Source organism: Anomaloglossus baeobatrachus, chromosome 4 (assembly GCF_048569485.1).
Source record: "Anomaloglossus baeobatrachus isolate aAnoBae1 chromosome 4, aAnoBae1.hap1, whole genome shotgun sequence".
Classification (NCBI taxonomy): Eukaryota; Metazoa; Chordata; class Amphibia; order Anura; family Aromobatidae; genus Anomaloglossus; species Anomaloglossus baeobatrachus.
Genome location: NC_134356.1, coordinates 561,298,490 through 561,320,870, shown reverse-complemented (window position 1 = coordinate 561,320,870; position 22,381 = coordinate 561,298,490). Strand labels below are relative to the sequence as shown.

Sequence of the window (22,381 nt, the reverse complement as noted above, 5' to 3'; positions counted from 1 at the left end):
TTGGGGTGCGTTTCACAAAACTAAAAATACGGTTGTCACTAATCTGCTGAAGCTCTAATTCATCGTCAGCATATCTATTGTTATTTTCAGAATACATCACATTCATCAACCTCCAAGTGGTTAGTGTGCGACATCCACAGGTTAGAAATGACCACCTTGATTGGCAATCTGAACTTTCGCCCTCGGAGAACCAGTCTTTAGTAGTATAATGAAATTCATTTGTGATGCTTACAATATTGTACATGTATTGAGGTTGTAAATTACGCAAGTGTCTGTCCCCAGGGGATAACGTTAAATTGATGGTTAAATTGCCGGAGTTCAGTCATTTGCCTTTTTTTTTTTCTTCTTTCTTTCTAGATCATCTGCTGCAGATTATGGTGGCTCTGGAAGATGTATTTGTAGGATTTTGCTCCACAAGTATCACTCGCCTTTCGGTAATGGAGTGCCAGCCCCCTCCATTAAAGGCTGAGTCCAGCAGTCAGCTCTCCTGCCTCTTGGATCTATTGGAAGTCTTGGTTGCCTTAAAGATAGAGCTGAAGTTAAACGTCTCCCTCTGCAGACACGTCTTATCTGTGATTCTTCCTCAGGCCTTGGACCTAATGTCCGTTCCTGTTCCTTACTTTGTTAAGAAGCAGGTCATCCTGGTGCTAAAACGCTGTCTGCTGTATAAAGCTGGGGAAGATCTCCTGCCTTCTCCTTACAATATATGTAACCAGCAAGGTGCAGCGTCAGATGAGGAGCTAGCCATCCTGGCTACCACACTGCTGAATGCAGTACACCACGGCTGGCTACTGCAAGTGCCTTCAAGTGACCGGTCAAGCAGCTTTGGTGGTGCTAATGAGGGCTCAGAGCGTGGTCCTGACCTGGTCTTCCTGGGTGCTGCCAGTCTTTCTGTTCTCAAAGCCTTGGAAATTCAGTTCCATAATAAATCCTACAGTAGCATTGGACAAGGTAATTTCTGCAATATATTGTTCCAATAAGTTATTCTACCCCCAGGGCAAATCCGGTTTGCAATAAACCAAACAAACAAGAACAATGTAAATAGCTGAATACAACTAATATAACAAGTGGTTTTTCCAGACTCTGCACAAAATGTCATTTGTACGGTCTACTGCAGTCTCAGGATTATTCACCCCCTTAATGACAAGTGTCTTTAGTACTCAGCATAGCCCCTTTGGCTGTTTTCAGCTGCTGCAAATGTGTTATATAGCCAGACACAAGCTTCTGGCAGCGTTCCTGAGGAATCTCATCCCTCATGGACAGTGGTCTCCAGTTTATGAATATCTGTGTTCTGCAGACGTAGCCTTCAAATATAATCAAAGACTTTCTATGGGCTCAAGTCATATGACTGTGACGGCCATTCCAGAGTCTTCCAGGTCTTTTTCGGAAAGAAAAGTCCTGTTGGACATTAAGGTATACTTGGGATCATGGTTCTGTTGAATGGTCCATTGCCTCTCAAGCATCAACTTCCCTACGTTTTTCTTGTAGATTTTTCTTTTTTTTTATATACTTGATTAAATCTATCTTGCCTTCCATATGATGCAGTTTCCAGTAGCTAAGGGAACAAAGGAGCCCTTGAGCATCACAAGCCACTGCCATGCTGTAGGCATCACCACGCTTCAATGTAGGCATCACCAAGCCGTCTGCCATGCTTGATTGTAAGAATTACCCAGACACCACCATCCTTCACTGTAGGTAGGGTGTTCTTTTTGCATATGGATCATTCTATTTTTCTGTACATACCACTTATCCATAGGCCAACATTTTGTTTCATCGCTCCACGGAGCGGAATCCCATCACTTGTGTCGTATTTTTTTTAATTTATTTTAGCATTTCTTTTAGTTGAATTTTTCTTCTCCTACCTTTTGGGTTAGTCTTGGAGCGAAGACATGGAGACCTTCAACATTTAGCGTGTAAACTAAAACCTCAGTGCTTGCTGACCCCAAATCTTGCTACAAGTCTTTTGCAGTCTCTTTTGAGTTTTAGATTACCGGCCTGCTATGAAATCTGGTGGCAGCCGGTGACCGCTTCCTCTTTCTGCCATGTCCAGAGAGTGTAGCCAGTGTTGAACTTGTGATTTTTTTTCTTTGGATTTTTCCAATAAATATTTCGTTTTCAGAAGTTCTGGAGTGGCTTTTAGTCACCTGACTTCAACGAACCCCATAGAAAACCTTTGGTGGGATTTGAGCAAGGTGGTTTTGGCATATAAACCCAAGAATATCAGTGAGTTGAAGGCCATGAGACATGCACTATGGGCTCACTCACATATGTGTAAATACGCTGAGTGCAATGTGAGGGAATAAATTGTGCTGCACTTGCACCAATATTATTTGGTGAGGCAGTGATCTGTGAGATTTTCCTCAGCTTCAATCGGACAAAATCGCAGCATGTTGTATATGGCTGCGTAGAACGGCCAAGCCTCGCCATTGATAGTCAATGGGTTAGAGGGGAAAAAAAAAATCAGACGGCACACGAACTATGCTTATGCTGTCCAATTTTTACACACCGATCTCAGGGAAAAAAAGTATTAGAAAGGTATATATAAGATGATAGAATAGGTGGATATCTTGCAGATATATAATTTTACAACTCCCCCTACATAATATAAACTTGCACCCTTTAGTGCCTTTCATGTGGCACTAAAGGGTGTTTTGGCTTGATTAACTTAATAAATAATTTGAAAAAAAAATACCCCAACGTGGGGTCCCCCTGTTTTAAAAAAACAGAAAAGGTAATGCAGACAGCTGCGAGCTGATATCGGGCTGGGAAGGTCCATGAATATTAGGCCCTTCCAGCCTAATGGAAGGGCCTAATCTGATGACAGATTCCCTTTAAATGTTGCTGTCAATCACCGACAGCGTCATTTTAAATGGTACGACTGTTGGCACCATCTTCCATCGGACACCCCCCACAATGGTGTTGTGGAAGGCCAATGGTTTAATATAGCAGCCAGGTGTGCACTGAAAGTGCTAATGCTGCCACATTTGGTCTTCGTGTAAAGTACAGCCCATGGACTCCAGGACTTCATAGTAAGATGTCATTTTACCTACAGTCATGGCCGAAAGTTTCACCCTTGTAATTATTCCAGAATATTAAGTATTTCTCCCAGAAAATTATTGCAATTACACATTTTTCCTTTAAGTGTATTCGAAAAGCACAAAAAGGTCTCTGTAAAAACAGGCAAACTGGACATTATTTCACACGCAACTCCAAAAATGGGCCGAACCAAATAATTGGCACCCTCAAATTAATGTTTAGTTGCACACCCATTGTATATTGGAATCGACCGATATCAGTTATTTTTTCCAATCAACAAGCTTCTTCCACCTCTCAACTGGAGTTTTGGCCCACTCTTCTTTTGCAAACTGCTCCAGGTCTCATATTTGAAGGCGTCTTCTCCCAACAGCAATTTCAAGATCTCTCTATAGGTGTTCAATGGGATTTAGATCCGGACTCATTGCTGCCACTTCAGACGTCTCCAGCACTTTGTTTCCATCCATTTCTGGGAGCTTTTTGAAGTATGTTTGAGGTCATTGACCTGCGCGAAGACCCACAGTAAACCAGATTTCTGACACGGGGCACTATATTGCAACCTAAAACCCTCTGGTAATCTTCAGATTGCATGATGCCTTGAACACAGTCAAGGGAGCCAGTGCCAGAGGCAGCAAAGCAACCCCACAATATCTTTGAGCCTTAACCGTATTTTCTTTGTAGGCCTCATCCTCTTTTAAGTAAACAGCAGAATGATTTGCTTTACCAAAAAGCTCTCATTTGTCCACAAGATGCTTTCCCAGAAGGATTTTGGCTTATTCGAGTAAATTTTGGCAAACAGCAATCAAGCTTTTTTTAAGTCTGTGTGCACAGTGGGCTACTCCTCGGTCTCTTGCTATACTGTTTCATTTTATTCATGCTGACACTGATGCACCCTGAGGCTGCAGGACAGCTTGAATTTTTTATATATTGATTGGGGCTGCTTTTCCACCATCCAGACTATCCTGTGTTACATGAACAAAAAAGGGGGGGATTTTTCCAGCTCACCTGTTCTCCAACTCCTAGTAATCCTTCAAAGTGCACGAGCCTGCCGCTCAGTCCTAGCCGGTATAACAGGCGAAAAAGTGATGAAAGAGTCGTCTCAGCACAAATCCAATAAAATATAAAAAAAAAAAAAAAATTCTTTATTGATATTTCCTTAAAATAATCATTCCTGGAAATACATCACACAAAGGTATAATCTGCATACAGGTGAAACTTTACGCGTTTCGGACCTATATCATAAAAACAAAAGGGACTTATGACTAAGGACCTTTTGTTTTTATGATATAGGTCCGAAACGCGTAAAGTTTCACCTGTATGCAGATTATACATTTTGTGTGATTTATTTCCAGGAATGATTATTTTAAGGAAATATCAATAAAGAATTTTTTTTTTTTTTTTTTTTTTATATATTTTGTTGGATTTGTGCTGAGCCGACTCTTTCATCACTTTTTCGCCTATCCTGTGTTACAACCTTTCATCAATTTTATCTCTGCCGTCCATGTCCAGGAAGATTAGCTCCACTCGCCATGGGTTGTAAACTTCTGGATTATGTTGCACATCGTGGACAAAGGAACATCAAGATCTTTAGAGTTGGACTTTTAATCTTGAGCTTGTTGATATTTTCCAACAGGTTTGGTTCTTAAATCCTCAGGTCTGTTCTCCTTTTTCTATTTTCCATGCTTAGTGTGGCGCACACACACACAATGCAAAGATTGAGTCATCTCTTTTTTATCTTGTTTTAGGTGTGATTTTCATATTGCCCACACCTATTACTTGCCACAAGTGAATTTGAATGAGCATCACATGCTTGAAACAAAATTGTGTGCTCCGTTTTGTAAAAGTTTCAATAAATTTGTCTTGCCCGCTTTTTGAGGTTTTGTGGGAAATTATGTCCAGTTTTGCCTTTTTTTTTTTTTTTTTTTTTTTTGTGTGTGTTGTTCCTGTATACACAAAGGAAATACATGTGTATGACAAAACGTGTAACTGCAATGATTTTCTGAGAGAAATACTTAATTTCTCTAGTCCCTTCCACGACAGCATAGAAGGTTGTCTCTCCACGCCCTAATTGGGACAGGAAGCACAAGAGGTTAAAAGGACCCTCCCACCTCCCATAGCCAGTGTCTTTCCTGTCCCCATGGGGCATGGTGAGGTTTTATTTTTCTCCTATGCTGTGGTGGCCGGCGAACTACAGTATATTTTTTTTTTTTTCTCCCCTACCTTAAGCCGGGCAGTATCGGTCGGGCCTTCGCCGCTCCTCCCCTACTGTTCCCTCACGCTGTGGGGGACCACTGCTCCAGCCTTCCGGAGCTCCTCTGGGGTGATGCAGGCTGTGTAGCTCCCCGGCCGGCGTCCTCCCTGAGCCGCCGGCCGCTTCCTGCATACACGCTGCTGGGCGATTCGGAAGTGCTACCGTGGGCGGGACTTCCGGTTTGGGCACTTCCGGTCGCGGAGGCAGCGTAGAGGACATGCCGACGCTTCCACGGCCTGTCAGGGACCGGATGCAGGAGGCGGGGAACGTTCCCTGTCACTGGGGGGGGCAGGCCCTTCTGCATAAGGGCTGCCTTGAAGACTTCAGAGTCACGGTAAGGATTTCTGCTGTGCTCCCTGCCATGTCTTCCCCTGCAGCTGCATCTGCAGAGCCCAGTGTTCCCCCTGCCACAGCAAGTACAGAGGGGGGTGGTCCCTCATGCATAGGTCTCAGGCTGGTATTTATGGCTCTTTCTGGTCTGTGTTTTCCAGGAGGACAAGGCCACTAAGAAATTTGACAAATGTGAAAAGTCAGAAAGATCTGAGAAGTCCGATAAGCCGGATAAGCCTGACCGCTATGAACGGACTGAAAAGATTAAAAAGTGTCCAGTCTGTGTAAAAAAGCTACCTGCAGTCTGGGATAAGCTTTGCCAACAATGTACGGACCAGATTATTAGGGCCGAACAGCCGTCCCTAGTAGACGAGCTACGGTCCATGATGAAGCAGGAGATTCAGGCCTCACTAGCCTCCCTCCCTGCTCCTGGCCCCTCTTCCCCAAAGAAAAGGAAACTCCAGTCAGCCCCGTCTGATCATGAGGATGCTGATTCCGCCTCGGAGGGTCCCGATGAAGGCTCTTCCTCCGGGAGGTCTGACCAGTCCTTCCTTTTTCCCTCAGAAGATTTGGGGGATCTTATTGGGGCGGTTCGGAGCACTATGGGGTTAGATGAAGTGCAGTCTCTTCCCTCAATCCAGGATGAAATGTTTGCTGGCCTGAAAACCGTCAAACAATTAGGGTTTCCGGTTCATGCCAATATTCTGGATATTGTCTCTCAGGAATTGGAATTTCCTGAGAAGCGTTTCCGGAGTGACCCCAGGCGCCGGTTTCCTCTGGAGACTTCTGGGTTGCATTGGGAGGTCCCCAAAGTAGATGTACAGGTGGCCAGGGTAGCTAAACAAACGGCGCTTCCCCTTGAGGATACTTCCCAGCTTAGAGATCAGATGGATAGGAAGGTCGAGGGTCTCATGAAGCGATCCTGGGAGACATCGTCTTCTACCATTCAGGCCAACATTGCCTCCACTTGTGTCTCCCGGTCCCTACTTAGGTGGCTAGACCAGTTGGAGGCTCATATTTCCCAGGGTACCCCTCGGGATGAGTTGCTGGACTCCCTTCCCTTACTTAGGAAGGCTACCAGTTTTTTGGCGGATACCTCGGTGGAATCAGTCCGCCTGGCTGCCAGGACCTCTGTTCTATCTAACTCTGCCAGACGTGCCCTCTGGCTTAAGGCCTGGAGTGGAGACTACACCTCCAAAATGAGACTTTGCTCCCTTCCGTTTAAAGGGGATTTGGTGTTTGGGCCTGCCCTGGATGATATTCTGGACAAGGCGAATGATCGTAAGGCCTTACCAGATCCTAGACCCCCCAGGAAGCGGTCCTTTCGTCCCTCGATGCCTCAGGCCTCCCAGCCCAGAGGGAAAGGGAAGGTGGGCCGGTGGAACTATCCTAAGGGTAGAGGGAGAAATATCCTCATCCCTCCCCATCAACAACGTCCTCAGCAGGACAAACAGTGACTCGGCTCGGGTGGGGGGACGACTCTCGGCGTTTCTTCCCCAGTGGCGGTCCATCACCTCCTGCCAATGGGTTCTGAAGATCGTCTCAGAGGGTCTCTTAATAGAATTCATCTCCCCCCCTCTTCCGGGTCTCCGAGTCACGGCTCTGGCGTCACAGGGTTCCCAGGCTCTACTATATGCAAAGATTCAGGAGCTATTGCACTCGGGGGTCGTTTCCCCAGTCCCGAGTCAGGAAGAAGGGATAGGCCACTACTCCCGTCTCTTCCTTGTCAGAAAGCCGTCTGGCGACGTCCGGATTATCATCAATCTACGGCGTCTCAACCGGCAGGTCAGGTACCGGCGGTTCAAGATGGAGTCCGTGAAATCGGCTATTCCCCTGATAGGTCTGCACCACCAGATGGCCTCCATAGATCTGAAGGACGCCTACTTCCATGTGCCCATCCATCCGTGTCACAGGCAATACCTCAAGTTTGCGGTTCTACACGGGGAGGAAGTGCTTCATTTCCTATTCAATGTACTTCCCTTCGGGATCTCCTCGGCTCCAAGGATCTTTTCAAAGATCATGGCAGAGGTGGTCGCCTTCATACGATTGCAGGGTATCTGTCTGGTTCCATATTTGGACGACTTTCTTCTCGTGGCTCCCTCCGCTCAGACCCTCCGGAGCCATGTGGAGAAGTCTTTAAGCATCCTTCGGTCCTTGGGATGGATCCCCAATCTCAAGAAATCACAGTTGCACCCCTCCTCCACTCTGCAGTTTCTCGGAGTGCTGCTGGACTCCGACAGGCAGGCATCTTTTCTCCTGGAGGGCCACAGGGTGGCCCTGCTAGCCAAAATCTCAAAGCTTCGCCGTCAGGCTCGCCCGACCCTTCGAGCGGCTATGTCGGCTCTGGGCTCTATGACGTCCTGCATTCCCTCAGTCAGGTGGGCTCAGGCCCTCTCTCGGTGTCTACAGGATAATATCCTGGCGCATTGGGACAGACTCCCGTCCTCCCTGAACAGACGGTTTCGCCTCTCGGGGACCGTCTCCTCATCCCTTCTCTGGTGGCTGCGCCCCACCAACCTGAAGGTGGGGGTTGCCTGGACTCAGACGCCCCTGGTTACACTAACAACCGATGCCAGCCTGCGAGGATGGGGTGCTATGGTGGCAGACTCCCCATTTCAGGGGGTCTGGAGTCCTTATGTCAGCTCCTAATCCTCCAATTACCGGGAGCTCAGGGCAGTCAGGGAAGCCCTCCTTGCGGCTCAGGATCTCGTCCGGGACTCTCACGTCCTGGTCTACTTGGACAATGTCACCACAGTGGCACATCTCCGCCATCAGGGCAGTACACGATCAGGCGCCCTGAAGTCTGTGTCCTCCCGGATCTTCCACTGGGCAGAACGGTCCCTGCTATCTCTTTCTGCAGTCCATCTAATGGGATCACTAAACCTTCAGGCAGATTTCCTGAGTCGTCGGAATGTTCACCCAGGGGAATGGAGTCTGGATCAAGCGGTGTTCTGCTCTCTGGTGGCAAGGTGGGGTACTCCAGAGGTGGACCTCTTTGCTTCGACAGAAAATCGCAAGGTTGCAACATTTTTCTCCCTGAATCCTCGGGACAAGGCATTGGGGGTGGACGCCTTCTGCCACGATTGGTCCTTTTGCCTCGCCTACGCTTTCCCCCCACTTCCTCTTCTCGCACGGACCCTGAGGAAGATCAGAGACGACAGAGCCACAACTATCCTGGTAGCCCCTCTGTGGACTCGGAGGAGTTGGTACAGCCTGATCCTGACGCTCGGGATCGACGGACCGGTCCTCCTGGGTTCAGACCCCAGTTTACTGTCACAGGGTCCGATTTTTCCATCCGGACCCCCAGAAACTCAAATTGGCTGCCTGGCTTCTGAGGCCCGGGCGCTGAAGGCCCAGGGACTTTCTGACAAGGTCGTGGCTACTCTACAGAAGACCCGTAAACCGGTGACTAATAGTATTTACAATAAAATCTGGATGAGATTTTCCTCCTGGTGTGGTTCTCGGCCTCCTGACCCGCTCCGGCCTAACGTTGCACAGATTCTAGACTTCCTCCAGAGTGGATTGGACCTAGGCCTTCGGCCTAGCACCCTGAAGGTACAGGTCTCGGCACTCAGTGCAGTCTTTGACACGGCTCTGGCAGATCATCGCTGGATCCGCCGTTTCTTTGTGTCCGCTAGTAGGCTCTGTCCGCGTCAGAGGGTCCTGACGCCTCGCTGGGATCTCAATGTGGTCCTTACCGGACTATCTCAGTCACCCTTTGAGCCGCTGTCCTCCTGTAACATCCGTTCTCTTTCTCACAAGACTGCCTTTCTCGTGGCTATTACGTCTGCTCGTAGAGTCGGGGAACTTCAAGCATTGTCTATTCTGAAGCCTTACCTGACCGTCAGAGATGACAGCATTGTCTTTCAGCTGGACCCTTCCTTCCTTCCCAAAGTGGTTTCGGATTTTCACCGTTCTCAGTCCATCATCCTGCCTTCCTTCTGTCAGCATCCTAGGACTCCGGGTGAGGAAGTGTTTCATTCTTTGGACATTCGTCGGACAGTGTTGCACTACCTGGAGGTTACTGCACCTTGGCGTCTTGATCATAACCTATTCATCCAGCCCTTTGGTAGAAATAAGGGCAGGAAGGTGGCTAAGAGTACCGTCGCCAACTGGATTGTGCGGGCCATTAGAGACGCCTACCTCGCTCAGCATCTTTCTCCGCCTACCGGATTTACGGCGCACTCCACCAGGGCTACCTCTGTCTCCTGGGCTGAACGGGCAGGGGCTTCTCCTGAGCAGATCTGCAAGGCGGCTACGTGGTCTTCCCTCCATACTTTCACGAAGCATTATCGTTTGGATCTGGATTCCAACAGGGATTTGGCTTTTGGCAGGAAGGTCCTGCAGGCTGTGGTCCCCCCCCCTAGGTATCAATTCGTTGGTATTCCTCCTATGCTGTCGTGGAAGGGACTAGAGAAATAAGAATTATTCTTACCGTTAATTCGGTTTCTAGGACCTTCCACGACAGCAGGTAATTCCCTCCCTTATCCTCGATATTCCTGGATGTGTTTGTACTTCTCATATGCTATGGGTTCTTTGTAAGACACTGGCTATGGGAGGTGGGAGGGTCCTTTTAACCTCTTGTGCTTCCTGTCCCAATTAGGGCGTGGATAGACAACCTCCTATGCTGTCGTGGAAGGTCCTAGAAACCGAATTAACGGTAAGAATAATTCTTATTTTATGGAATACTTCCAAGGGTGCCAACATTTTCAGCCAAACAGACCGTACGTATTGTAGTATATAGAACAAGCAATGATATGATCACAGGTTCAATTCCGCTAAAACTAAAAAATGCAATATTTTAAAAATCATAATTGTTTAAATCACCTTCTTCTCCCACGTTTAAAATAAAACAAAAAAATTGATATAAAATTATTTAAACCGTACATTAAATGTGAAAATTACAGATTTGCAGTTTTTCAGTCCTCACACCGTCCCCAAAAATGCAATAAAAATCAAAGCATTGAATGTATCAAAAAAATTGTGTAAATAAAAAAAAAAAAACCAAAAAACCCCAGCTCATCAGACTAACCAGACTCCTCAAGAGCTCCATCAAAAAAAGCTATGGATCTCAGAAAATGTAATTATACTGATCTCTAAAATCCTATTTACCGCGCAATAAATGCTGTGAAAACAGAACCCTAAAAATAATTATTGCATTTTTTTTTTTTCTTTCAAGTGAATGTTATCATTCAAAACTACAGTCTGTTCTGCAAAAATCAAGACCCCCATACTGCTGTATCAGTGGAAAAATAAAAAAAATAGTTTGGGCTTTTGGAATAGGGGATCTTAAAAACAAAAGCGCAAAAAAAAAACAGCTAGTCATGAAAAGGTTAATGAGTTATTGGAAAATGGAAACAGACATCATTTTTTTTTTATTTTTTTTTTTATTTTTTTTATTTTTATTCTTTCCCCTCCATGAACAAGAATAGTGCACTTTGGCAAATATCGCAGCTCTGCAGATTCATTGTATGCAGTTAATTTCTTTTACGAAATCTATCCCTGATAGCTATACGGACATTTGGGTTTATGTAATCTAAAAATAAAGCTTCAACCACTAGATGGCGCCACACTTGCCACTCGGTGCAACAGTGAAAGTTGTAGGAATTGGTTAAGTAGCTTTTTAGACAGATTGTTGTTGTTGTTTATTATTATGCTTCGCTTACATAGTGCCATTAATTCCACAGTGCTTTAGACCTCATAATCACTGTCCCCATTGGGGCTCACTACTCTAAATTCCCTATCGGTATCTGTTTGGACACATGATAGTTATAAGCTGTCAGGGCCATATCTGTGGAGTCTGGTGACCTGCATCTATGGTGGTTAACGTTGTGTAGAATTGCAGTACTAATGAGATTTCAACTATTCCCTGATTTATGAAGTTTAAAGTTCCACCATTTTTACTGATTCTTCTACTCCAGGACTTACAAGCAGAGTTAAGCTGCATTTACACCAGTCGATTTATAGTCCTAGGAACACTCATAATTCTGCGGTGTAAATGGGCTGTTGATCACCCGATGAACAAGGAAAACACTTGTTCGTCGGGTGAAATGACTTTTAAAGGGCCTCTATCTGCACAGGATGACTGTTCAGGCCAAGTACAGGAGCTTGCGCATCATGGTGGGGCCAGTCATTTACATGCACCTGCTTACCCACTTGTTTTCCCTCATTGCCCAATCCCTTTCTTTGCTTGACAGCTCTGGCTACATAAAGCAGGGAATAGAGGAAATATATGGAAGACAAGCAGATGAGAGGGTGGATATAAATGATCAAGCCCCTCTGTGATGCACCAAGCGTCTGTACTTGATTTGAACAGTCATTCTGTACTGACAAAGACCCTTTTAAGCATGGTTAAAAATCAATGTTCTCAGTAGCACATAATTCTGTGTCCGGTCTTGTGCTGACGAGAACTTCTATCACTGATCCTTTTGTTCAGTCTTTGTATTGCTATTCGGCGACCTTGGCTTACTGATAGCTGATCAGGAACTGTTTAATGCCGCAATCCCGGTGGTGTAAGGCTATGTGCAACACGCTGCGTTTTTTTGACGCTGCGTTTGTGCGTTTTTTGGCCGCTAAAAACGCACAAAAACGCACCCGCGATTTGGTGCGTTTTTGGCTGCGTTTTGCTGCGTTTTTGATCTCTGCGTTTTTCCAATGCATTGCATGAGGGAAAAACGAAAGAAAGAATTGACATGTCCATTTTTTTTTTTTTTTTTTTTTTAAAAGCTCAAAAACGCAGCTTAAAAAAAAAGTTGTGTGCGAACAGCAAAAATGAAAACTCATAGACTTTGCTGGGGAAGCAAAAAGTCATGCAGTTTTGATGCCAAAAACGCACCCGGAAAACGCACTGTGTGCACATAGCCTCAACCTGCCCTTACTAAATAACGGCTTATAAAAACTGTCTGCGCTCAATCTTGCTATCTTTCTGTTATAGGAACGGATAAGGCTATGTGCCCTTGTGTGTGCGCGCTCTGCACCGCAGCGTAAAAGTCACTGCATGTCCGCTTCAGAGCGCAGCTGAAAAGCTCCGTTCTGAAACTTTTGTGACTGCAGAATTTGTGCGCTCTGGATGCAGCCTCTCCCTATAGACAGACTGGAGACAGCATGCAAAGCACACAAAAGAAGTGACATGTTGATTTTTAGAACGCAGCGATTTGGTAGCATGCAAATCGCTGCGTTCTAATACGCCACGTGGGCATGGTGTCACGAACCACCGGGGGGGTCACTCAGAAATCCCCCGCGCTGGCTACCAGTACGTCACAATCGGGGGGTAACAAGTGGGGGTCACCCCTACTTTATACCTTCCGACCGACAGACAGAGCACGTGACGCGCTCTCTAGCGCCCCTCTTATAGTCAGGCCAATTATGGAATTGCCCGACAATAAGCAAGGAGGCCGCTATACTACTTATGCCGATTATGGAAGGGTCCCCGGTGAGAGTAAGGTATATATTCCCCCGACCTCCGCGGGCGGAATATATAAACTCTCCCCGAATCTCACTGGCCTCCCCACAATAATCCTTGGCACAACTCGCTGCCACCAACCGATTTACGGTAACTATTAGCCGAACACACAGACGTGGGATTCAAGATCGAGATAACAGAACAGCCCAAGATTAATTATATAATTTAATCGCCTAAAGCACACTAGAAACTACAATATATACAATAGGGAATCTACAGAATATACAGTTATGTCAGAGTACAGTTACAATCAAAGCATGGTTTACAAACAGGCATACACAGTTCAATCAGTTACCTTGTGCGTCTGGCCACAGGGGGGCGCTGTAGACCAGGTTTCCAGGAACTCCCTCACAGGTCTGTCCCAACCAGGCCCCCGAGCAGAAGAACCTTGGAAAATGGCCGAAGCAGGGTTATCAACCTGGCCAGATCCAGGTCCCCTCCTACCTTAGTGACCTCACAGGGAGCACTGCTCCACCCCTGGCTGGAGTTATGGACAATATCCCAACATGGAATATGGGCCATAACTTTGCCTGGGAGCGTCGTAGGCGGACGCCAATGCTCTCATTGTGACAGTTATGAATTTAGCTACAGAACGGGGGGACTCATGACCTGTCTGCCAGTTCCCCATTGGCTGATATCACGCCTGGGGCATTTCCCAATGTCCTGCTCCCATAAAAAGGGGGTGCCGGCATCGTCCACATGCGGAGACACCATTTTTATGGTTGCCATATTTATCGGAAATATGGCTTGCGAGATATGAACCATTTTTTACTGGAGTCGTTCTGTCTGCTAGTTCCATAGCCTTGCTAATGAGATACAATTCTTGTTACAGGGTGACGGCAGGGAGTCATCCTGTGTCCTTTGTCCTAAAGCCACCTCATTTCCATATCACAGGACATGGCCATGGATTTGTTGCTAAACCAGTTGTGTGAAGGGAAGGGGGTAGTGACACCAGGAGAGGGCTTCCTGACATGACTTGAATGTCATGATTTATCGTCATATCTCCGGATTTACCTCACACATGGATTATGCACAATCTTCATAGATTGTGCAGGGGACGCATGCAGTTATGCTGCATGCAAATACGCAACGTGGGCACATAGTCTAAGGGGTCTGTGGAATACCGCTGTTGGAGCTGCCTAATATTGTGCCACTGTGGAGTGTTAGATCTCAATTTACCCATATTTCCTCAGTAAGTCTTTGCAGATGACTCTGTCTGTCATCCCAGGTCCTAACAAAGTGATTAAATGCCACGTTATTATAGCCACACAATCAATATTACATAGAACATGAAAGTTTGAGCGCTCCCCATAGAGGATCCTAGAGTAGCAGAATTATGGAGGATATGATGGCGGCTAAATCCGCTTCTTACTTTAGCTGCCTAATGCCTTGGAAATCCCCATTTTTATTAGTTTCCTGCTTTTTGACCTGTTCATTGCTTTATATTTGTCATAAATATTGCAACCTTCCTACATTTTGCTTTGCATTCCACACAGGGACATAATTAGTAATCATGGGGGCCCCCCACCCTAAAATAAATAGATTTCACTCCCATAATCCTCCATGTATTATAATGCACCCCATAGCCCTCCATGCATTATGATGCATCCTCATATTGTATAATGCATACCCCATAGTGCTCCATGTATTAAAATGTACCCCATAGCCCTCCATGTATTATAATGCACCCCTCCTCCCCGTGTAATATAATGCACCTAGTCCGCTATATATTGTAAGGTAATCCCCATGTAATTCCATTGAGTATAATGCACCCCCTATAGTACAACATATATTTTAATGTATCGCCTATAGTCCTTCATATCCTGTAATTCACTCATAGTCCTTTGGCCACCATATACTCACTGATTTAAAAAAAAAAAAAATGTATAATACTCACCTCTCCTTGGTCCCCTGCTGTTTGCATTCTCCGTGCGAGTGCTCTAAAGCTCTGCACAGTGGCGCGCAGTAGTGACATCACCGCACCCGCTGCGCTGAAACTACAGAGCACAGACGCAGCTGGGAATGATGGGGGAGGGAGCAGAACGCTCCCTCTTTTCATACTTGCTTTTAACTTTTTTTCGACAGGGGGGGCCTGACTCTGGCACCAGGCCCCCCTGACTCTTGGCCCCATAATGGCCATTGGTGTTACGCCACTGATTTCCCTTTACATAGTAATACATTCATTTGCACCCTGATGAGGTAGGCTTATAAAAGAAAGCCAGTGCTCTGAATTTCATGTGACTAGCTTTGTTTGGATATCTCAGGGAAATGGAAGTAAATAAGAAAAGGGAACTTCAAGAGTTTTTTGATAAAGGTGTGTTATTAGAACTTCTTGTTCCTCTCCAGATCTACTTGTCATTTTTGTGTGCCTGGTAAGTGCACTTATTTGAGGCGGTGATCCCAAGGACTGCTGAAATATGTACAGTTGTTACATTACCTCATCAATGTCACACTTGGGCATAATATGATTTATAACAGAACATACGATGGATGAGGACTCCTGGCTTGTACTCTTACCCAAGTAAAAATTAAATCGGTTAATCATCTTAAGTTAGGTGAGATTGGACTGGACGAATTTCAAAATGGCTGTTCCACAAAGTACATTTTAAGAAATAGATCTTGGAATAATAATACATTTTTTTCAATTGAATTTGCTTGCTTTTTTTTTTTTAATAATAATAATAATAATAATAATAATATTCTTGTCCTGAGATCTTCTATATGTGTCCCTGCTATGTGCTGTGTAATGGCAGTGTCTGACCGTACAGGAACATGGTGTAATCATACCACCGCTCCTGGGAAGGTGAGGACGTAAGCGTATACAGACATTACAGTAGGAGAGGAAGTAAGTGTATACAGACTGGACAGCACAGGATATCAGTTGCTGTTTTCTGTGAAGTAAAACATGTTTAAAAACAGGTACGGAAATGTTTTACCTCATAGAATTTGCTTTGATCCCTTGTTGTAATGTCTATTCCCTTTTTTGCTTTCTCCCAGGAGCTGTGATATGTACCTAATCTTTAGGATGAGATTAATATTTTTTTTTCTTTCATTTCTAGGGTATATTGAATGTTCAGAAATGCCCATGTGTATGGCACACATCCTGAACTTCCTGAAACCACATCTTGGATGGAAGGAGCCAGTGCACCTCTGTGAATGGGTGTCCCTCACCTTTATAGAGCAGGATGATGACATGTTGGAGGTAGCGAAGAGTTTGCTCCAGATGTACCTACTCAATCCAAGGTGTGCAGCTTCATCTCACTAAGTCCCTGTGGACACGGCCATATGGCAATGTTACTAGTTTGTAAATTAGCCCTAACCTGCTGTGAGACCACCAGAACCTGTGCTCTGCCTTATTGAGGCTCGCTAAGCCTTCTCTTCTGATGCAGTCATACGGAAATTAGAGAAAATAATTGCATGTCAGGTTACTGAGGTATTTTAGAAGAAAATGGCTTCATAAACTCTCCATGTGACCTCTGGCTGACATATGTGCCGTGGCTACCAACATAAAGTGCCTTCAAAAAATATTCATACCATGTGAACTTTTCCATGTTGTTTTACATAACCCCCACAAACTTAAATGTATTTTATTGGGATTTTATGTGATATACCAACACAAAGTAGCAGGTATTTGTGACGTGTTATGGAAATTGTCAAAATGTAATGGTATGAGAGGATCAGTCTATTAAAATATGGTTTTATCATAATTTGGAAACAAACCAATAGCTTGCAATCAAACACAACATCTAGCTAGGACCCCCTAGTGTGAACAGGTAATTTAACTGGTTAGCTGCTGGGAAATAAACACAAGGTCTGCAGTCTGTGTATACAGAGCTTGGGAAGCAGCACTTCGGTCACCTCTGAATTTCAAAGGATGACACTGACTGGAGCCATAGCAAAATTATGAATAATGTATTTGGTTTCTTATGGCAGGCATAGTTATGGTAAACACATGTTTAGCATTGTGATCCTGAGGGGAAATAAGATGCATATATTTACATAAATGTGCACCATCAGCATCAGCCCCAAATGAGTGAGACAGATAATACTATCCATGCCATGCTTCATCTCTATAGAAATGTAAAATCACGATAAGAAACATGACCACAGTGTCTTCTGCCTGGGACCTCCTGGGGCAAAGATCCTGAAATTTGGTGATCTCATCATCTTCTAGAGATTGGAGCCAAATCCCATGACCAGCTCTGAGTTCACCAAGGGGACGTATGTGGGAGTTGCTGTTCTTTAATAAATACAGCAGTTTGTGGTGACCTGGGCAGAGTATAGGGGAATAATTACCTCTCTTGATCTAGATTCATTGCTTGTCATGTCTTCATTGCTTAGTGTTGTTATCTCCTAAAATTATTTTAAGTTTGCTGGTGTAATATGAAAATATGTGTAAAAGTTCATGGGGAATGAATACTTTTTCAAGGCATTTTATGTTTTGGTTATGCGTTTCGTTTTCATTTTTTCTTTTCCAGTTTTATATGTGGAGAAAAGAGGCTGTGGAGCAATGACGTTAATTATTTTCATGCTTCCTTGACCTTTTCTGCACGGACTTGAACGATGAGTAATTTGGGGTGAACAAGACTAGGCTAGTTCATAATGCTAACAAGAATGTTATATATTTTTTTTTTTTGTATTTCGGTTTCAGATTGCACTCTACAACTAATGATATTGAGAAGGACATTTGGAAGTTGTCATCACATCAGTGTGGGATTAATCCACATTGCATCTTCTTGTTCCTGTTGAAGAACGTGTTGTTTGATTCATCTGTCCTGTTAGATTTCCTTATATCCTCCGAAACTTGCTTCCTAGAGTATTTTGTCAGGTATTTGAAGCTTCTGAAGAGAGATTGGCCTCAGTTTTGCCTATCCTGTAACATTCTCGATAAGTCGGCCACTCTCCAGTTGCATGGTGTGGACAATGACCTTATCTGTCCTATGCAGGCAGTGAGCATGTCATCAGATGCACAAGAAATTATTTACAGTCCACATGTGGCTCCATCTACTGTGCCTGGTCCAAAAAATAAGTCACCATGTTCTCACCGATCTGACTCTGAAAGCTCATCCTCTTTAGGTGCTCTTCAACGCCTTGTAGAATATGACAGCTCAGAAGATTCAGAATCAGAAATGTCACCTGGTGATCCACGTCTGGTTCCCCCACACCCTGCTGGGCCTGACAGCTCAGATTTAGATAAACCTATGAAGAAGCTGGGGCTGACAGCGATGGGTTCAGTATTCCAAACCACATCGGTAAGTGTGGGCATCTTGCAGAAATCGGCACAGTGTCTGCAAGATCTCCAGGAAGCCATTAACAGACTCCATAGAAAGAAGCTCTTTCCGTACAACCCATCTGCTTTACTGAGGCTACTAACCCACGTATGCGCACTGAGCAAGGAATGAAGCACTCAAATGGGACTAAAGCAAACACGTAATCCGGATACATTTTGCTAATAAGGAAGTAATGACCAGATTCACTGTTTTGTTTTAGGGATTTCTTATACCTCCCATGTTCCCATCCATCCTTATATTATGTTCTAAACCTAAAATTGAAAACTGATCCATATTATATGCATGTAAAATTGGCCTAAACTGATGTTTTTACTTTTCAAAATCTATATATTGCTGAAAACTGAGTTTTTCCTAGTAAGTCAATCAAGACAGACTGTCATTTATTTAATGGGTTACCCTATGATCACATTGTCCGCATGGCATGGCAGTGCATTTACTCTAACGCCTCTCCATTCAAGTAAGGCACTCGAGCCCGCTAGTCTTGTGAAAGATGAGGGTCCCAGTGCTTGAACCACTGTGATCCAGCCCAGGTCATACAATGTGATCTCCGGACAACCCTTTGCAGTTTTTGTTATTAGCTGTACAAAATCTTTACATTCATGTTTCTTGGTTTAACCCCCACAATGTTTCAACTTGCACAAATTTCATCACTTTTGTCGGCCATATTCACACCTAGAGTAAATACTGATTTTTTTTTTTTTTTTTTCTACTGTGTTTTTTTGTGTGCAGAAGATCTGCTATGTTTAACAATTCAAGCAAAGTTCATGTGTTTTCATGAAAACTCATGCCCAGAGTTGTTGCTAGAATTGACAATTTTTTCCCCTGCATGTTTCTATGTGGAGCCTGAAAAACAAATCTGATGTGAAAAATGTTTAAGTGCAAAATCGCAGTGTTTCTGCACTAAAAAAAACCATAAAAAAAACCTCAATCAGCATGGTAGACTCATTAAAATACAACAAATCTGCACCGATCGGAACAGATTGCAGGTAAAAAAAACACATTTTTGCAGGTGTGAACATGGCCTTAGTGAAATTACTTTTGTCAAGATCACAGAATAATTTTCGGGTAAAGAAGAGGCAGTATCTAAATTCTGTTAAGCCTATGCTGAACTTTTTGCTCTAAGTGATAGGTGCTATATATTGTACAGTCACACTGACTCATCTGTAAGATTGCCAGAACCAGATTGTTGGTACGGTAATTCCTATGTAAAGCATTATGATGGCTCGTCTGCTGTTACTGTAAAGTTTGTCCTGATGGAAATAAAAGTATAATCAAAGTATCATTTGAGTTATGTAATCTTATGCTTAAAAATATCCACCCATCCGAGTTGCACCAAAATTTAGCAACTTTTCAAAGTGATTCCCGCATTAAGATGTTCAACCCGAAATGTAGAAAGATTCAATGCTTGGTTGATTAAATATCTTTAATCAAAGTTGTGGGTTGGGTCCTCGTGTTTATTCCTCCTCCTCCGGCATCCTCTGGCTTGCTCCCTTTTCTTTGAGTATCGCACCACGCTGCTATTCCGGTTGTTGGCTGTGCGTGCCCATTGCCACAGTACTGTCCCAATAGAAAGGCACCTGAGTCCGCGCATGTGTGTACTACCATCCCCGGTGCCATTTTATTGAACATATTGCGGTGGAGACTAAGAGAAGCATAAGCTGTGTGTAGATGTAAAAAAAAAAAAAATCTGTGCAGGCGCCGATGTTTCTCATAGTTTTCACTGCAGTGTGTACAATAAAATGGTGCCGAAGATCATGGGACGCGCATGCGCAGAATTTGCCACAATTATAATGAAAACCCAAGTACTGTGGCAATGTGCACACAATAGGTATGCCTGGAATCAGAATCTTGGTGTCAGTATGGCACTGCCTTTACCTCATATAGCAAAATTCTGCTGGTTGGTCTTCTTTAAGAGAGTTGGCTTCAGTCCTGTTAAAAACTTGCATGTTCGTGTCCTCCAAACCCCTGCATACACATTAGGTTGTGTGCACATGTTGCATTTTGTTTTCCGTGCGTTCCTAAAAGCAGCATGTCAATTATTTCTGCGTTCTGGATGCAGCTCCCACTCGGTCTATGGTGGGGGCAACAGCCATAGCGCATGAAATCGGCTTTTTTTTTTTTTTTTTTTTAAACATTCATTATGCAGTGTTTCTGCAGCGACTTGATGCGCACATGAGCTATCAAATCGCTGCAGAATATTCTGCAGTTACGTGCACATGAGCCCTAAGAATCCCAAAGTCTCATGCACACGTTAAGTATTTTCTCCTTGCAGGTTTAACTCTGCAGCACATCAGTTTTTTCAGTGTTTTTGATGCAAATTTTACCTGTACTAATAAATAGGAAAAATCTGCACTAAAAAAACACGTTAAAAACATGTGTATTTTACTCTGCGTTTTTCCTGCTAAGAGATGCAAAAATGTATGCATCAAATACTTGTCACGTGCATGTACACTAAGGGGGTCAAATCGAAAGTGACGCACATCCGGCGTCGTTGTCGACATCGGAGTATGTGAATCGTTTTTAATACGATTAACGAGCGCAAGTGTGTCGAAATTGTATGATCGGTGTAGTGTCGGGCATTTCCATAATGTCGCTGCAGCGACAGGTACGATGTTGTTCCTCGTTCCTGCGGCAGCGCACATCGCTGTGTATGAAGCCGCAGGAGCGAGGAACATCTCCTTACCTGCGTCCCGGCTGCAATGAGGAAGAAAGGAAGGAAGGAGGTGGGCGGGATGTTTACGTCCCGCTCATCTCCTCCCCTCCGCTTCTATTGGCCGCCTGCCGTGTGACATCACTGTAACGCCGCACGACCCGCCCCCTTAGGAAGGAGGCGGGTCGCCGGCCAGAGCGACGTCGCAGGGCAGGTGAGTGCCTGTGAAGCTGCCGCAGCGATAATGTTCGCTACGGCAGCTATCACAAGAGATCGCATGTGCGACGGGGGTGGGGACTATCGCGCTCAGCATCACTACCATCGGCTTGCGATTGTCGTAGTGTGCAAAGTACCCCTAAGGGTATGTGCACGTTATGTTTTTATAAGCAACTAAGGCGTCGATTTGATGGAAACTGAATCCAGCACAGATGCAATACAGTTCATTTATTTACAGTGGAAGTGTGACAACATGTGGACACATGCGACTGTGTATGACGCACACAACCACATGGTGTCGCGCTTCCACTGTAAAGGAATGTACTGTACTGAATCTGTGCTGGATTCAGTTTCCGTCAAAAAATCGCAAATGTGAAACTGGCCTAAGAAGGTCAGTTTTTCAAGCCGAAGATGCTTATGTCTTGTGTTTTTGGATGTTTCCTGAGCACTATTTTGATGGTTTTGACTGCGAGTGGCATGTTGGAGAGTCTTCAAAACATTTTTGAGATGTCTTTTGTACTGGCATTTCATGAATATTTGTTTTGGGGGTTGTTTTGTGGTTTGTTTGTTTTTTAACTCCATCCAACAATAAAAAAAAACTGCTATAGGTTTTTCAAGCATAAAGGCTCAAAAACCCACCCGGCCATCTTTGAGCATTGACTTGTATAGTATCCAAGTGGAAGACGCCTGAGGAATGGCATGCTAATTTCTTGTAAAAACTTGTCATCTTTTTAAACTGCTTCAAGTTTATAGACTCTCAAAGGCCTGAACATATGAACAACAAGTATTTACAGATGTAGGCTCATTATTTTGAGCGTCTTTTTAACGCTTTTTCAGGCTGGTTTCAGAGTAGATTTACTCCAAACCCACCTAAAAAAAAAGACATTGTGTTAGCATACTTATTAGGGTATGTGCACACTTAGTATTTGTTTGCAGAAATTTCTTCACCATTTCTCCATCTCGTGGCAGGAAACAAAGCTGCTTTTTAATGATTTTTTTTGCATGCATTTTTCAAATAACTCAATGAGTGAAAAACAAATTGCTGAAAGAATTGACATGCTGCAGATTATTTTCTGCACCAAATCTGCAAGGAAAAAATACTCAACATGTGCACTACACTTCAGGAGTGACTTTGCCATCATCAGGAT

At 44.4% G+C, this 22,381-nt stretch overlaps 1 protein-coding gene across 1 annotated transcript in view; it reads left to right on the top strand.

Moving 5' to 3' along the window:
- The window catches only part of LINS1 (lines homolog 1), a 37,729-nt gene extending 17,982 nt beyond the window's left edge, over positions 1–19,747 (top strand). The window contains exons 6-8 of the mRNA XM_075346002.1: positions 358–951; positions 16,136–16,319; positions 17,728–19,747. Of these exons, the coding sequence (XP_075202117.1) occupies positions 358–951; positions 16,136–16,319; positions 17,728–18,478 (1,529 nt within the window). The 3' untranslated portion in view covers positions 18,479–19,747. The remainder of the gene's footprint in view (positions 1–357; positions 952–16,135; positions 16,320–17,727) is intronic.
- The last annotated feature ends 2,634 nt before the right edge of the window (positions 19,748–22,381 follow it).